This window comes from Cupressus sempervirens, chromosome 6, assembly GCF_028749045.1.
Source record: "Cupressus sempervirens isolate cs-2001-9-10 chromosome 6, ASM2874904v1, whole genome shotgun sequence".
In the NCBI taxonomy this organism is placed as follows: domain Eukaryota; kingdom Viridiplantae; phylum Streptophyta; class Pinopsida; order Cupressales; family Cupressaceae; genus Cupressus; species Cupressus sempervirens.
The window spans coordinates 715,881,561-715,899,918 of NC_143123.1; the positions used below are offsets into that span (position 1 = coordinate 715,881,561).

At 34.7% G+C, this 18,358-nt stretch overlaps 1 protein-coding gene across 2 annotated transcripts; it reads right to left on the reverse strand.

Moving 5' to 3' along the window:
* Positions 1-15,073: 15,073 nt before the first annotated feature.
* Positions 15,074-18,091, reverse strand: LOC149554291 (pentatricopeptide repeat-containing protein At2g22070-like). 2 transcript variants are annotated; one of them, XM_089789990.1, is made up of 2 exons: positions 15,961-18,091; positions 15,074-15,831 (listed from the first exon to the last, which is right to left on the reverse strand). In XM_089789990.1, exon 1 carries the CDS (start codon positions 17,896-17,898, stop codon positions 16,357-16,359), a length of 1,542 nt encoding a protein of 513 aa, XP_089646116.1. In that variant the 5' UTR covers positions 17,899-18,091; the 3' UTR covers positions 15,074-15,831; positions 15,961-16,356. The 2 variants fall into 2 exon arrangements, with proteins under 2 accessions (XP_089646116.1, XP_089646117.1); XM_089789991.1 differs by lacking the exon at positions 15,074-15,831 and having other exon boundaries at positions 16,689-16,804; positions 17,085-18,091.
* Positions 18,092-18,358: the final 267 nt, after the last annotated feature.

Below are 18,358 nucleotides of genomic sequence, written 5' to 3' on the forward strand. Positions count from 1 at the left end.
GTTGAGTTGCAAGTAAAATACGCAAATATAAGATCAAATTTGATTAGAATATAGTCCATGCTGACCCCTCACATGGAAGTTTTGTAGAAGGAAAACATTATTAAAGAAATATTCTCATCTTTCTACACAAGAAGGTCTAGTGGATATGGCCACAAATCTTGAAATATAGATTCACTCATTAGATGTAGCCAGTGATAATTGGGATTCTACACTAGAAATCATAATGGAACTGCATAAGACATTTTTGGACAAACACACTACAAGTGCATCACCCAAATGACATAAGTGTAAAAAAAGGGGGATATTGAAGATTTTGGAGAATTTTGTCAAGAAAAATTTGCTCAGGAGTCACAGAAATGAATTGAAGTATTTACTCAGGAAGAGTAACATGTTCAAGTAATAACAACATTTTTGCAAATTTTGAAGATTTTGAAATTTTGTATTGAAGCCGAGAAGAGATGATATATTGTCTAACTTATGCATGACATAAGATTGTATATGCCATGACAAAGTGTTTTTGCATTCATGTCAAAGAGGGAGATTATTAATCTCATATTGGTTTTGACAAGATATGACAAAAAAATTAGTCATTATCTAGCAAAGATTAGTGCAAGTTCAGTGCATAGCATAAGCCTCCAGAAAATACATGTCAAGTACTATGACCAGTCAGTGTCAAGCAACTAGTGTGTGCCAAGTCACTTCAATGCTAAGCAGTTAGTATATGTCAAGTGATTTAGGTGCTGAGCAACAATAAGTGCCAAGTGATTTAGAAGCCAAGTATCAACATAAAGAGCGTAGTGGAGGACAAGCATCATAGTCTATTGATGCCAAGTTATCAGTATTTGACATAGATGTTTTTATGGCACAAAATTTTGTGTAAACTTTTTTGACTAACATAAACATAAATTTTTAATATTAAGAGATAAGGATCCATTCATATTACACATCCCTATGCAATTCATGCATCCAATTAGATTAAGGGAATCATTAGGTGGCAATAAGAATTAACCATAGTCATTGATTATGACCTATCCTATCTCCATAGTTGCCTATTTAAAAGAGGAAAACCCTAAGGAGGAGAACTATGCACAAAGGAGACAAATCCTAAGAATATAGAGGGCATTCATGGTGGATAATATGGCTAAGCTAGAGATATGCAACACATAATCAGTTTGAGCATAACAAAGATAAGCAAGTGAAAGGTTAGAGAATATAGATTTGATCAGGAGGATCAAGGGATAACCAATAAAGAGGAGATCTGACATCAAGTAGCAAGGTGCTAATCAAAGGATCAAGTGCTTAATCATTTTGATAGGTGATACCAAGTAAATCTCTAAACAAAGTAGTCCTAACAAACTTTTGTAAATCTCCTAACATAGTGCTTACTTAATTGAGTTTGAAATCCTTTAGTCAAGGTGAGACCTAATAGTCTTGTAAGCCTTTAACAGGGCAAACCTTTCATAGGGTAGATCATAGTTTATGATCAAAACTATGTAGCCATAATAGGCCACACTTTACAACTGCACAGTGAAGATTTGTGGGTGTCATCCCACCCCTATTTTACCTTCTCTTTGGATGGTTTCTGTGTAACCAAAATCTTATGTTTTATGTGTTGATTTACATTATGCTTTGGATGTGATGCATGGTTACTTAGTTTAGTTTACATGTTAATTTATGAGGTGGATGTATGGTGAATTGTTTTTATGGTAAAAGTTTTAAGTGTTGATTCACACCCCCCCTCTCAGAACTTACTTTCCCATTTACATTTACAATAGGCCTTCAAGAATGGTTCTTCATTTAATAGAGGGTTTGGTTCAGGTATGATGTCCTCCTCATCAATATTTCGTTATCTCTATCACTAATTTCACCTTCTTTGTCTTTATTCTTGGCAGCTTAGTCTTAATTTCTTCTAGGGCTTCTTCAAGGACTTTATTTTTCTCCTTTTTCTCATCCATCCCTTTGCCTAACACTATATTTTTCACCATTATAGTTTCACCTACTAACTCTTCTACAATCTGAAACATCTATCCATAATCCCAAATCTTTTGGGGCAATGATACCACTCTAGTGTAAGGAAAAATCTTTCTCCTTAACCCTAACTTCTCCTAGGGTCTCCTCTAGGTGTCTTCTCTAGCCTCTTAGGGTTATTTCACTAACCCTAACTTAGGAGGGTTACACTCCCAATCCTTCCCTCATTGAACTTGTCCACACCAATGTAAAATTTAACTCCATCCAATCAACACCTCTTACAATTCTTACTAGCTCATATACACCAAACACCCACACATGGTCATAATCAATCCAACATGGAGAGAGATGATTTCCCCTAGGGGTTTGAGGCCATTCCAATTATCAACCACCAAAAATCCACTAAAATCTCTATCAATTTCAAGAAATTGCTCCAAATTAGGCCTAGTAGGGCTACAAGGAATTAGGCCTCCGAACTCACCTATTGACACATAACTCAGAAAAAAGGATTAAGGAGGTGGAGAAATTTTTTTACATCCTGATACCCTTTTGGAAGACCTTTGAGATTCACCTAGTCTCACTTTCCCAACCTATCTGTACAGAGGGTTGCTATTTTTAAGCCTAAAACAAAGGTTTTTCAAATGTGTTGATAGGATTCACGAGGGTTTGATCAAATCCCTTATTAAGCATGTCAACAGGAATTCTCCTTGGGAAAATGGATTCTCCACTCTCATATCCTTCTCTCCATCCACTTGGACTAAAGCATTTATTGTACTCAATCCCATTAAATGTTATTTCAACCTCTATGACCCCTAACCATGCTCACTTGGCTTACCTAGGGCATCACTGTAAAAAGGAAAAACAAGCTTTCTAGGACCCAAGAACTTGCATGCCTATAGTAAAAGGAGTCTTCTCACACATTTCAAGATATTGTACACATGCCACATTGGAAAGGTGAGTTAAGACTCCATCTTCCAAAGCTGCTTGATTTTGGCTAGCAATTGTGCAAAAATCAAAATATTTACGAAATGCAAAGGAACGAAAACAAAAGACCTATTTAACCACACAAAGTATTTAGAAATCACATCTATCAACTCATAGATAGATCACAATGATTATTTCAATCTATATAGTGACCCTAAGAACAAAAATGTTGTGAGTGTGGTGAAATTACATAGAAAAATTGTTTGTTCACTAATTCAACTTCCAAAAACTTGCCATCCAACATTTTTCATAAGTCAAGGGAGGCCTTATATAGGTCTAATCCCATGTTCGAACCCTTTCAGGTGGTTATTCAACCCTATTCTTGAAATTTCATTTTTTGAAATAAAAGTTGTCATGACAACTTTTGCAATTTTTGCAAAGTTCTCATGCAACTTTTGTAATTTTTGCAAAGTTTTTATGCAACTTGACAACTTTTTCTCTATTTGGACTAGGTCTGGTCAAAGCCTTCTAAAACTCAAGAAAATGATTGAAATTTTCACTTAGGACATGAAACTAACATTCCACCTTTTCTTTGTCCAATCTAGCCTTCCAAATGAACATATGCCACTTTTAACAAGAATACCAACAATTGCATCACACTTTGCAACATTGGACAACTAGGTAATATTGCGTGTTCTAAAGACCTAATTAGACCTCCTAATGGAAAAGATATACTCTAGGAATCACTAGCCCCTTTATTACACCGGTGGCTTGGTGAAGGCCACTACAAGCCAAAACTCAACTAGGAACCCTAGGTTACCAATTAGCCTTACTGAGGTGCTCCTACACCAGTACAACACTCTACACTTTAAATACAGTACATGTCAAGAAAGGTACAAATGTTACACCCTTTGAATTATGGTACAAGTATGCACCTAATGCGAAGTATTTTAAAGTTTTTGGAAGAAAATTCTATATATGCTAAACGATAATAGAAATGGAAAACTTGACACTAAAAGTGATGAAGGCATATTCCTAAGATATTCCACTAATAGCAAAGCTTATAAGTGTTTGAACTCTAACACTAACATTTTGGAATGAGTATATGGGAAACAAGAAATTTTTTTTTTTGGGGGGGGGGCGAATTAGAATCTTAAACTTTTGACTTCAAAATCAATTTCATAAATTCACACCTAATTCATCCCATATAATAGATCTACCATTAAAACTGTAATGTTGAAACATAAATGAAAATCACATCCATAAAGATTTCAACACATAAAATTCATTTATGTTTGTGTATACCCGCTTTGATTCAATATGATCTAATCTTCCAAACTTTGTTTTCAATGTATGTGCTAATTGAGTAAGAGTCATGTCGGCTTTGGCATGCACCCCCTCTTGCTATATATTTCAAATCTTGTCGATTATCCTAGTGTATCAGACTAATTTTGATTTTTTTTCTTCAACGTTCTTGTACTATCTAATATATATATTATTATTATTATTGACCACAGAAGCCAAAGGAAAATATTGACTATTGGAGACTATATAGTTATTAAGGATGATATTGTCTACAAATAAAAAGATAATTATTATTCAAAGTTAGCATTTTGATTATATTGTAGAGGATATATATAGCATAAATCATATCAAAGTGTATACAAATTATAGTAGAGGTCATTCTTATATTTCATAGATCTATATCTTGAAAAATTGTAGATCGATATATATTTAGAAATCTTATACAAATTTATGTAAATTTAATAAATTTGATCACAAAAGTAATAGAGAAACCCAAACTTTAGAAGGAATTCAAATAATGTAAGAAGGAATGAGAATAAAAACAAGAGTCAAAAAGAAAGAGTGAAAGATCATGTATAGAAGATCTTAATGAAATATTTGTTAGAGATAAAGATCCAACATGTTCATATGTTGTGGTAGAAAAACAATCAAGTGAAACACTTGAAAATAAAATGAAGTCAATAATTATTGCTAACCAACCTCTATCTATTTGAGAAACTTATTTCACAATAAACCAAAAGAATTTGCATCAGAAAATTATTTGAACCCTTAGGTAGAGAGCTGAGACTTGCACAATTAATATGAGGCTAAAAATGATGCAAGGAAGCTATGGTTAAGTGTGCATGAGTGTTTGAGTTCATATGTGAGTGTGCAAAGAGAAAGAATATATCTGGCTAATAGAAACATGTTTTTGATACATGCGTACTTTTGAAATCAATAAAAAAAGTTAATTTGAAAGGATTTAAGGATCAAAATTGGATTCATAAGTACTATTTGATTGTGTGTGGAGTTAAGGAGAAATTGAAGGTAAATTTAAAGTAAATTGAACTAATCAACATTATCAGATTTCCACAATCCAATTTTAAAATAAGTAAGTTGAAGCGAATTTGAAGGTGATTTCAACAAACCCCCAAAACCACAATTTCTAAGGTATTTACCTTCAAGTTTAATTTTAGGGGTTCGTTGAATTCACCTTCAAATTGAAGTAAGTTGAAGCAAATTTGAAAGTGAATTCAAAAAACCCCTAAAACCACAATTTTTGAGGTATATACAAACTTGTTAAGTTGTGTTCAATATTTTCTCAGTTAAGATGGAGGAAGAAATGGTTCATAATGTAGAGGACATCCTTGGACCTAAGATGAAGAAAAACCCTATTCCACCATTGGAAGATGACCCTACAATTGTGTTTCCACAACCCTAGATAGAGTGTTGTATCTAGAAGATATTGGTAGCTACAGTAGATGCAAACTTGAAATTGTAGGAGAATGAAACACTTTAGATGAATTTGATAATGTTTACACTCAAAACATATCATTCAAGGAAGGATTTGAATGCCTAGGTCATAATGAAGTAGTTAAGTATCTACTTTACTATGAATTCAACAATGAAGAATGGAAAAAGATAATTCTTGGTAGAATTCATAATGGAAAGTTTTGGATGGGAGATAATGTAGTTGAAATTTTAACCAACCTTATTCATGAAGTTACTAGTTTGAGTACTGAAGGATCCATCCCATTGAATGAAAGGAATGTGAAGAAAATTGTGATTAAAAATACACAATCCACTTATAATGGAAGACACAAAGTTATCAGTAAGATCAAACAAAATAATGTTGTTGGAAACTATAATTGGGATAATTGTTTTGTTGTCATTGATGCCAAACCTTATTGGTGAGATAATTTATACCTAAGTAAAGTGTCATATCAAGATGATTGATGAAGAGGATTTGAGAAGAAGAGATAACAAGAGGACCTAGTGAAAAGGTTGAGTTATGTGGAATTGCAATGGGCACTTGATCAATTAGAATTTGGCAAGATAATGTGTTGTTTATTCATAACACTAGGTGGAGAAGATAATTGTTATAAAGCCTAGAAGAGATGATCAATAAAGAACAAATACTTACACTTGACCAAGCAAAAGGGTATAAGATTAAGGAGCTAGAACTATATTCCAAGTGATGCTAGTGTTGACTGAGTAATAGTATAAGCCAAGCATAATACAATGTTGATAAAGCATCAATATCGACTGAGTATCAGAAAATGTGTCGAATAGATTGGTTAATATCGACAATGTAATTTCATAATTGCCAAGTGAAAATATTTATTAGATTATGAAGGAATCTCAATTCCTGGCTAACAAAGTTGAATTCTTGGAGTATGGAAAGTGTGTTGAAGATAAGGATTGATGAGTTGGAATATTTAATTCAAGAGAAACTATGTTTGAGCACTTTTATGCATGGATTAAAAGAGAATTTTGGAGAATTTTCTAGAAGAGGAAGGAGAAAATGAAAAAGATGGAAGGATTAGATGAATGTGATCTAACCCTAAGATATATGGTGGTGTTTAAGAGGTAAAATATCAAGCTACCTATTTATGGAGGCATAAGGTAACCTTAAAAGGTGGACAATTGTTTATTGATGCTATTGATTGATGAACTTAAGTAGGAGGATGAGAAGAGTTGTGAAGAGGTGAAGTGTGATCACTTGAAGGTTTTCCAAGAAGATCAGGGACAAATATGATAAATGAGGTCAGTTAGTGGATCAACATATGACCTACATTGTGATCTGTATTTGAAAAGTGAGTTGTATTTATTAGATTGACCTATTATTACTTTCTAACCATTGTATTAGTTTGAAATCCTTTAATCAAGGTTGACCTAATAGTCATTTGTAAATCATTTAATCAAGGTGAAATTCTAATGGAATGTTCTTAAGTCCTTTAACAAGGCCACTCTTAATAAGGCGATAAATCCTTTAACAGGGTCACATCTAATAGTGTGTATTGTAACCTTTAACAGGGTTGGCTCCTTACAAAGCTCACAGAAGAGTGAAAAATTGGTGACATGTTACTAGTGGTTTTTTCTAAATTAGGTTACTACATTAAACCTTGGTGTCATACTTGTGTGGATGTTATTTGAGATGTTTTACATTCTGCAAGTTTTCTATTATTGGGACAGTGGACTACAAGTTTTATGTTACTAACTATTTGCTATAAAGACCAAACTACTCAATGATTAGATCTAAAGTGATTAAAAGTTTAATTGGTACATCTCAACTTGAGGATAACTAATTCACACCCCCCACCCACTAACAATTATTCTAAATCATTCTAACAAATATAAGATTTGTTTATAAGATGTTTGCATCTAAGCTATTTTCTGGTTCAAAAGAGGATGATAGTGCACCTAGATTTGTGCATGTTGCTTATAAGATGTGTGTGAAAAAAAATAAAGTAAACCTTTGTGAGATTCTGAGAATTTAACTAATTGAAAAAATTAAGAGGATGAAGAAAATGAGCAATGGGCACTTTAGGTTTGAATCCCTGATTACTCACATATTTTTCCACTTGAGAAGACTTCCTTTTATGTCAATTTATGAGTTGAAAAATAGTGATAAGTGCACTTGGAGAAGATAACAAATTTACATAGGAGACACCCAATAGACAAAACTGAAAGCAATGTAGAGCTAATTGTTAAAAATTCTCAAACTCAAATGAACCAGAGATTCAAGATTACACCCTCTATAGTAATCAAGTATAAGGAAAAAAATTGTTTCACGGTTAACATGGATTTTACATACATTGAGGTAGGTGAACCAAGAATGTTGTATGTGGATCCTCTTAGTTATGAGGTAAATGAGGAAGAGATTGAAGGATATGTACAAGCTATTCTAAAATCAAAATCTGATGAAGAATTTGACAAATTTGAGACATATGAAGAAAACATGTGGTTTTCCTATCAAGTTAAGCTTGAGAAGTCTAGCAAGAGAAAGCTAGATAATAAAATGAAAAATGCTATGGATGTAGCACAAATGACACCACAAGAGTTTTCAATAGTCAAGAAAACTATTTCAAGAATAAAGAAGATTAAACAAGAGGACGTCATGTTTGCAACACCATTGACAACAGTAAGCCCTAGTTTAGAGGTAGCACCATTGGATATGGGAGTTACAGTGGTAGAACTACTACCTAAAGCATCTACTACCCCATTTGCAGTAGTTGCACTAGTGTAACCACTAGTCATTCCACCTTCACTAGCTCAACAAAATGAAGAATAAAGTAAAGAGGACGTCTTCAAGGTTAGCAAAAGTTAAGAAAGAGCCTACATAACCACCCAGACAAAAGAGAGTAAAGGAGCTAGCAACATGACCTGGTAAAAGGTAGAAAGTAATATTTTCATTTGAAGGAAAGAAGAAAATGAGAGGACAGGTAACCCCTACAAAGACTTAATCATCTAGACAAGAAGAAAAGGAGAAAATTGAGACTACAAGCAAAGACAGAAAGTAGTGGAAGCCAAAGATTGAAAAGCTAAATCACATGATCATTGACAATGGAAACTTTGGAACAATACAACTAATATTATGATTTGTATAGTAGCATTGAAAAATTTCAGTTGGAGAACACAATTATTAGACATTTGTTCTTCTCTAATAAGAAGTTTGTAGATATTGAAAGACAAATACCCAAAGATTCGTATGACAGATTAGTGAATAGAAATAAAAGAGTAATTGAAGAAGACAAGACTATAATAGAGAGGTTAGTCAAAACATTATGTGAAATAGAAAATGATGAGCACCTTGAGAGGATAATTAAGAGTCTTGAACCCTTACTAAGGAACAAGAAAAGAGCTATTCTTATAATGGGAGGAAAGTATGAAGAGGTGAATAAAGAAATTGAGCAAGCTATAGTCAAGGTAATGAGAGAGTTTAAGCACATTGAAGTACAAAAGACTTTAGAAGACACAATAATGCCTCCTACTATACCTATTTAAGAGAAAGAAAGCATAGTGATAGGGGGAGTCATCCCTATTCCCACAAAAACAACACCTGCACTTTCTACACCTGCAATAGTAGACACATAGGTAAAAGAGGCAGAGGATAGAAGGGCAATAGAAGTACCAACATCAAAAGCCCCTTAGCTCACAATTGGTTCATTTACCATGGATGTTGACAACACTAGCATAACTATAGATACAATAGAAGATCCTTTTAAAGATTATGATGCTAGTGTTGACAATTTGGTAGGGTATACCAATTTTGAGAGTGAAGAGGAAAGGAAGGACGAGGGAGAATAAAAGAAAAATGATGAAGTGGAAGAATAAAAGAGAGAGGAAGAGAAGAAGAATGATGATTTGGCTACTTTAGCAAATGAACTTAAGAAAGTTGACGAGAGGTTGCAAAAAGAATGAAAGGTAGTTACACAAGAAAATTCTCACTTCAAGCCACAATTAATACATGTTGAAACTGAAAGAGAAGAAGCTCCTACATAGCCAAAGTTAGAGGATAAAGAAATATAAAAATAATTTGAAAAATTAGTGATAGAGGAAACTGAAAAAGGAAAAGAAGACAATCAAAGCATGCAAGTAGTTACACTAGTAAGGAAACCCATATATGGAATTCGAAGTATCAACACCCTAAAGACCCCAATAGAGTTATTGTTGGAAATGTGACAAAAAGTGCATCTTTAAACCCCACTAGTCACCTAGAGATAGACATATTCAGTCAGATAACAATGCTAGAAACCAACAAAATAGTGGAGAAGACTAAAAACATAAAAAGGACACAAGGAGTCCTTGAAAAAGTGACAAGTAAGTTGCAAGACATCATTAAACTAAAGGTCACAGAATCATATCCAAAGAAGAAGGTAGAGGAAGTGAGCAAAATCTTTGGCAGTTGGTTTAGTACACTTGAGGAAATTGCATCTACAAAGGCATAGGTGAAGCATGATGCACACTTGTTTGAAACCATATTAAAGAATATCAGAAATGATCCAGAAAATCTTGACTCTAGCATAAAAGAGTTAAGAATATATTTAATCAAAGGAAAAACTTTGTATCAAAAGAGTACTTTATCATACAAATTCATTAGTGATATTACTAAAGAGATGAAAGGAAAACAAACCGATTTACAAGGCATGGTCAATGAACTACAATTACCAAATATGCAGATTGAAGATCTAGAGAGCATAATTGAAAAGGTATGTGATGAGATCAACTTAATAGAGCTAAAAAGGGAAAGGATAGTCAAAGAATTTTTTCTACTAAGATAAAACCTCACCTTGAAGATTAGTCATACCTAGAAGAAGCTAGATGAATGCCTTAAGCATAAGGAAACTTATGAGAAGTTTGTATATTCAAACTTGAATATAGTTGAAGTTGTGTCTTATGGATTATGTGCTTTCATTAGTACATTAGAAGGAGTCCAAGACACATTGGATAATGAATTCAAGAATTTGAAAACAAGCTTTATTGATTGCATCACATGCATATCAAACTAGTCAGCATGAAGAATAGAAGGTGAAAGTTTGATTTGTATATAATTTTGACTCATCTTTGTCGTTGACGTGAAAGGGGGAGTGAAGTAAGGAAAAATATGTGTATATGTAAGGGATCATAGGATTAACCATGGACATAAATAACAATTACATGTGAATATAACCAATATTATAAAAAAAATCACACAGAAGAGAACACAAGACACAAGGATTTATCATGGTTCACCCAATCATTGGGCTACGTCCACCAACAAAAAGTCCAATTTTAATTATTATCCAATGATTAGAATATGTAGTCCCTTACATCTCAATAGTACTACAAGAAGCTACAATATCAGCATACATGATGAAATCCATAACCTTGAGCCATTTCATACAAGCTTTTTTATCGCTTACAAAATTAAGGCTAGAATAAGTCATCCAATAGAAAATAGTAGCCGATGTTGTTTACAATAGTGGGTCATTTTTGGCTTTGGGGGCGCACCTGGGGTACTACCCCTTGACCTTGTCTTGGGGGAATTGTCCCCAAACCCCCATAGAAATAATTTGGGAAGAAACTATGCCGAATAAACCACTAAGTCTGATTAGGCTCCACATCACAACAAGGGAGAGTATAGTATGTACTATGTAAAGGGAGATATAAGTAGAGTTTAGTTAAAGGGAGAGAAATGAATAATTTGATGTAAGATTGTTTAAATAGGAGATTATCCACATTTTAAAATTTTTTAAAGGCCACGAGAAGATTCACAAGTTTTCAGATTTATCATTTTTGGGACTTAGCAAATTTTCCCATATGTTTCCGTCAATGCCAAAGGCAAAGATTGTTGGCTATTTGGCTAAAATCAATAGTATGAGGTTGTCATTTATGGAAGCATATACTCAATATGAAGTGAGCAAATCATGAAGGTACAATTTTTGTTGAAGGACTTAGAAAATCATTTAAGTATCACAAGGGTTATATGTCAGTATAGGTTGGATTACATATTTTAATAGATTGGTGTACATGGCCATAAGATCCTTTTGATCCTCATTATGATTTTCCCTCATACTAAGTTTGTGAAACTTCTTAGTATAAGAAGCAACATCCACATCCCTATGTCTGGCATTATGAAGCTTCCTAATCACCTAACCCTCAAAGTTAGTAGACATGAACTTCTGTTTCATCAAGGCAATCATTTTGTTCCATTTTATAATTGGCTTCTTACTATTTCTTTCCCTCTCATTCTATGTGTAATTCCACCAAATAAGTGTAGAACCTTTTAGATTGGTCCTTGCATACTTAACCATTTTCTCCTCCTCAACATCATTCAAATCAAAATAGGTTTTTAAGGCAACTATCCAATCTATTAGCTCCTCTCCATCTATTTTCCCACTAAAAGCAGGTGCCTCAACTTTGAAGTCCTCTTTCTTGGATTCTCTATTAGCATCTAGGAATGCTTATTGTTCTTGCCTAGCCTCATCTGCAACTCTTTTACTTGCGGATTCAGGTTCTTGGCTCTAATCTCCCCCTTCTTTGTGCTCTTTCCACTCTTCCTCTTCTTCACTATCAGAATTGTTCTCCCAAGCTTTCAACTTCACCATCATCTTCTTCAACCTCTCTTCCTATTTATGATCAATCCTCTTCTCCATTTGTTCAATCACCATTTCAAGGTGCCTAACTCCTTTACGTGGCATATTGACCTGCCAATTTGCTAAATTGAACACAAACACACTTTGGTATGGCTCTAATACTAATATGATGCAAGTAGAATTGGGTTAGGCAAGGTAAGACCTCAAGTTGCTACGGTACACCAAGACAATATTAGTATCCTAGTCCTTCTACAGTCTAGACAATTAGGTAGCAGAGCATAAACACTCACAATTCCATCTATCACCTCAAACTCTCCTATTCCTATAAGCATCCACAAGGCCTCAACAAACTCCACAATGACTCTTCACCTTCCTAGCGATTCACACTAACACCCTCTAAGATCTGTCAACTCCAACACTACCACAAATTCCCATAATCATATCAGAGGCTTTAAGAAACTCAACAACATAAATTCAACCACCTTTAATGTTACAAATCTCATCTCACATGCCCACAAGGAGAAACTGACAAACATGCATAAAATTGACCCAATTCAATTAGGCTTCCATATTGAGTATTTGGAAAATGACTCTAAATTTGTCCAAATCACTCCAAGAAAGAAAGTGATATTCTAATACCCTTTTTGGAGTTATCCAAGGTTCCAAAGTTTCAACTCTTCGTGACCCTTCTAAGTTGCTAATCAACAAAGATTTAAGGGTTTAAGGCCTAAGAATCAAGGGTTTATGTTGTTCCAATTGCTTTTGGGCAATACCCACATGCAAAATAACAAAGGTGAAGTTATGAACACTTCCAATAGATGTCAAAGAAGCTGCCCAAGAAAATCAACTCCTTTCCAAAGCTCCTGGTGTATTTTCCACTAAACCCTAGCTGTTACCTTTGACTAGCACTCTGCCAAATTGACTTAGCATAGTGAGATCATGGTGTGAAGCAAATGTTTTGAGGTTAGGAACATAATGTACATTGGACCATTCTTCTTATCTATGTGGAATCTCAGAGTTACAGAGAGATCAAAATGAGAGATAACACATGAAGCCTATGTCTACTCTAATAGTCCTTCCATCACAATTAGAATTAACCAATGCAAAGATCAAGTGACTTATTGAATCACTACTCCAATGTTGTCAAACTACTCTATTAACATTGCAACACATCCTTTGAACACCAACCATCAATGATCAAACTAAAAACTGAAAGTTATGCAAAGCAAATTAATTACTTACAAGTTGACAGTACGGAATCCACCTCAAAATCAAAGTCCAAATTCTTCATTAGCCAACCAAATGTCTTCCATCGTCCATTTTCAAGCATGGTAGATGGTCTTTGGCCTTCCATGAAGGCATCTCTATGGGCAAAGCAAAAGGTGATTGTTCACCTTCAAGAATGCAACAATTGCAAGTTTAAATTTTGCAATTTTGCATTTTGTGCAACATTTGTGCATTTTTCCATCCAAACCAGTTGTGACCCAAACACACATGACCAATGGGTCACAAATCATACCAAGACATTATTTTTTCATCGAATGCCAAATTTCAACCTTGACCAGGCCTTTGACCAACGTTGACTTTGGTAGACTAATTGACTAACATAGCCTTATTGTGACACAAACATGAACAAATGACCTCAACTCATCAAGAAATGACCACAACACATTCAAAACATTGAAAGATGTCTTCCTAATGACCATAGACCAAAATTGAAGGCAAATGGTAAGGATCATCCATGTTGCTCTTGCACCAGTGGTGGAAGCTGTGGAACCAAATTGATTAATGATTGCTTCAGACATCATGTCACAAGCATCTACATTTTAAGAAAACTATGGAAATTGTATGTTGTAGGCTTAGACATTCTAAATCATTTTTCATATATCTTGTAATGAGATAGTGAAACTCCTTATTAGGTTCTTTGTATGTTGGTCAAAGATAGTAAGTCTTTGCAACAAGCCAATTGTATCTTGCCTCAAAATAGCGAATCTTGGTTACAAGTTAAACACTGAATCTCATTGTAACATTTTTGATATATTGTAAAATATTCTTACTGTGATTTTTCTATCATTGATTTTTTCTTAAAAATAAATATTTTCTTATGAATTAAAATTAAATGTTTTATCTTTCATTACTCTTGATTAAAGTTAAATAAAGTTAAATGCCTTCAAAACTGAAGTGAGTTTTTTTTCCGACAAAACATTATATTTATATTAATAATAACTGATTCAAAAATAGCTCCCGGAGAAAAGAACAAGAAAAACTCCGGTTATTTCCTGATACAAAAAGGATACAAAAGAAGAAAGACTGCATCAAGATAGCATATCTAACAACGCTAATGAATCTTGTCCTTGTGATTCCCAAATCAAGAATATTGTGATTACAAAGAGCCCAAAACTCATGAATACAATTCATTATTTGGTGTCAGAGACAAAACCAAGAGCCAAGTCAAAAATTGTCATAAAAGGTTTCCGTCATTGATCTACATCGAAAATTTCAATTGAGACCGTGATATTAAAAAACCATCTGATGCAAGTGCAATCCAAGACCTTGAACTACATACATATCTCAAAAGAACAAGTGAGATCCATAGAAGTAAAAAAATGTGAAATCGCAGAGAAGTAGTGATTTACTATCAAATTAAATACGAGGACTCAACATTTTTCTGAACATATTCTTTTGTCATAATATTAACCAAGTTGGGGAAATCAAGAAAGTTAAGTGGGGAAAGTAAAGAGTTAATATAAACCCCATCAATACTCAAATTAGCCAAACGATCAACTAAAAGATTGCCTTTTCTATAAGCACGCATGATGTAACATTCAGAGAACGAATCAAGAAGAGACTATACTTGATGCAATATATTGTATGGACCAATTATATACATGACATTTAATACATGCGTTAATAATAATGGTTGAATCTCCTTCAACATGCAACATAGAAATAGATAGTGATTTTGCAAGTTCTAAACCAAAAAGCAAGGCGAAGGCCTCAACTTTGTTATTAGTACATAGAGGGAGAGGAGATGATTTTGCTGCAATCACATGACCTTTAAAGTCTCTAATGACTATGCCATAGCTAGAGTTCCCTGGATTTCCTCTAGAGGCCCCGTCGAAATTGAGTTTGAAATAACCCTTACTTGGAAGAATCCACTTTGTTTGTGATCGAATAAGAGGTAAAAATATTGATGTTAAAATGTCAACCGCACCCACCACCCCTTCTCGGTCTCTAGGTGGATTCAATAAATATAAGCCAGCTTTCATCAGAAAAATCTGTCACCACAAATAACACAATATCCACATGTAAAAATAAAATGGCACGAGTAATTTAGCGTGCACATATTTGAATTCTGAATGGCAGTCACGGTGTAGGCACAAGATGGTAACTCTAACAGAGAAAAGAACACCGTATAAAATGAGTAGCCCTTTTTAAAAATTTATAGTTGGGTGGGCAGATTTCAATTTCGTTCAAGCCTCACCCTTTTTTGGCATTCCCATTCTTCCATCTCCTCATCCCCCAACTTTTCATTCCGAACTTTTACAGGCTTCCTGAAAAACAGTTCAATGATTCCCTGCCATGGTATCAAATACCATGGCTTTAACAAATACCTCATCAACGTACATAAGATGGTTACATAAAATTATCAGGGTAACCTAGCTCTCCCAACACTTGGAAACGCTAAAAGAAAACTACTACATACCTTACCAATGAAAATGTAAGATCCGGAACCTTGTTAAAGTGCCACAGGTATTCATAGCTTCCTTCAACACCATCACTAATAATTTCCACAAGAACATCTTCCAGGTTTGAAAAGATAGAATTGATTCCCATTTATCGGTTTCCTCGTAAGAATGTGGAAGACAAACTTTGTTGCAGTGTGGTTCAACACATATCCAAGGTTCTTGATAATTCTAATTGTTGCTCCATGTGTTGTGTTCAAGAACCCAAATGCAATTGCTGGCATCTTCCTATGCTGATAGAGGAATTAAGCTTTGTCCCCCTCAATGCCATTCAATACATGTCTTGATTTTGGAATGCACCCTGTTGCCTTCATCTTCAAAGACAACTTATCCAACTTTGTAAGGATTGTGTGTGCTTATGGGTGTGATAGGTCTTCTAAACTAAAAGCATGTATCATTTTATGTGCTTCAATCCAACTACAGCCCGGTTTTTTTTTAATTCCTCCATGTTTTATCAATTTCCACATATTTTGGATGTCACCCCACCTGCCCAATTCTGCATAAATATCTGACATAAGAACATAAGGTGCAGCATCTTCAGGATCGAACTCAAAAATGAGAGTTGCAGCGAATTCTCCTAAATCTATGTTCTTATATAACTTACAAGTGCTTAGCAAAGACATCCACAAAACCAAATCAGGTTTTACTGACATTTTGATGATGAAGTTCAGGGCTTCCTCAAGGTAGCCAGCCCGCCCAAGAAGGTCAACCATGCATACATCATGTTCCATTGTAGGCTTTATGTTATAAAAGTCACCCATGTGATTGAAGTATTTACAGCCCTCATCCACTAGACCTGCATGACTGCATGCAAACAAAACACAAACAAAGGTTACATGGTTCGGTTTGGTTCCATAGTGATTCATTAGTTCAAAGAGTTTGAGGGCATCTTTCGCATAGCCATGCATTGCATATCCTGAGATAATTGCAGTCCATGCGACCACATTTGGATAACTAATATTGTCAAACAATGCACGTGCCTTATTAATGCTTCCGCACTTGGCATACATATCTATCAGCGCATTCACAACTACTGCAGAGGACAAAAATCTACTTTCAATTACTCTTTGATGGAGTTCCATACCCTGTTTCAACGCTGCCACTTTAGCACACGCTGGCAGAATGCTAGCTATTGTTGCCGAGTTTGGCTTTAAACCTGCAAACAGCATTTGCTTAAAAATCTCCAAGGCTGTCTCAACAAACCCATTTTGTGCATATCCTGCTATCATCGCAGTCCACGAAATCACATTTCTTTGAGGCATTTCATTGAAAAGCTTTAAAGCCTCGTCAAGAACCCCACTTTGTGCGTACCCTGCAATCAATGCAGTCCATGAGAACACGTCACGTGTAGGCATTGCTTTAAGAAGCTTTAAGGCCTCTTCCAGAACTCCATTTTTTGCATATCCTGCAATCATTGTATTCCATGAGACCACATTTCGATTAGGCATTTGGTCAAACAATTCGCGTGCCTTGTATATATTTCCACATTTTGCATATACGTCTATCAACGCATTACCAAGCACAAAATCTGACAGTAATCCGCTTTCAATTATTGTTTGATGAATCTCCATACCCTGTTCCAGACGTCTCATTTTGGCACAAGCTACGAGGAGGCTGGCAAATGTGAACTGATCCTTTTGAACTCCTGTCAATAGCATTTGATGAAAGAATGCCAATGCCTCTTGGGGAAATCCATGTCTTCCATAAGCTGCAATCATCGTATTCCACGAGAAAATGTCTCGTTCTGTCATTTGGTCGAAAACTTTACGGGCATCCAACAAACTTTGACGCTTCGCATACATGTTTATAAGTTTATTTTGAAAAATTGTGCTGGCTGCAAATGTAAAACCCCTGCCGTTAATGAAAGTGTGGATAAGCTTTACTCTCTGTAAAATCATTCTTCAATACTTGGTTTGCAGAAGGGTAGTGCATGGTAAGCAGAATGTGTAACGCTTCCATCAACCGACCTCCTCTACAGACAGCTCTTAGATGGGTTATGATGACACTGTCGATTTGCGTCTGGGGAGCATGTATTCTTATTCATTCTTCTGGATAAAACGCCACCATCGTCATAACCCTCTATTTTTTCATTCTGTGGGACAGGCTAATCTCCATCCAAAATGGACTAAATGACAAAATAAAGTCAAAAAAAAATTTCAGTAATTTTTTCTCCAATTTTTTTGTTGTTTTTTATTATAAATTATGCATATCATGAAGATCAAACCCAAAAAATTTCAGAAAAATTCATGATGTTTTTGATTTTTTAAAATTTGATCAACTGTACAGTTTGGATGGAGGATAGTCGCATCCTAATATGAATGCACTTTAGAAAAAATTGGTTCAGTTTTAACACTCAAT

Bases quoted from the DNA above. Each gene is read 5' to 3' on its own strand.
- LOC149554291 (XM_089789990.1), bottom strand. From the start codon at position 17,898: ATGATTTTACAGAGAGTAAAGCTTATCCACACTTTCATTAACGGCAGG.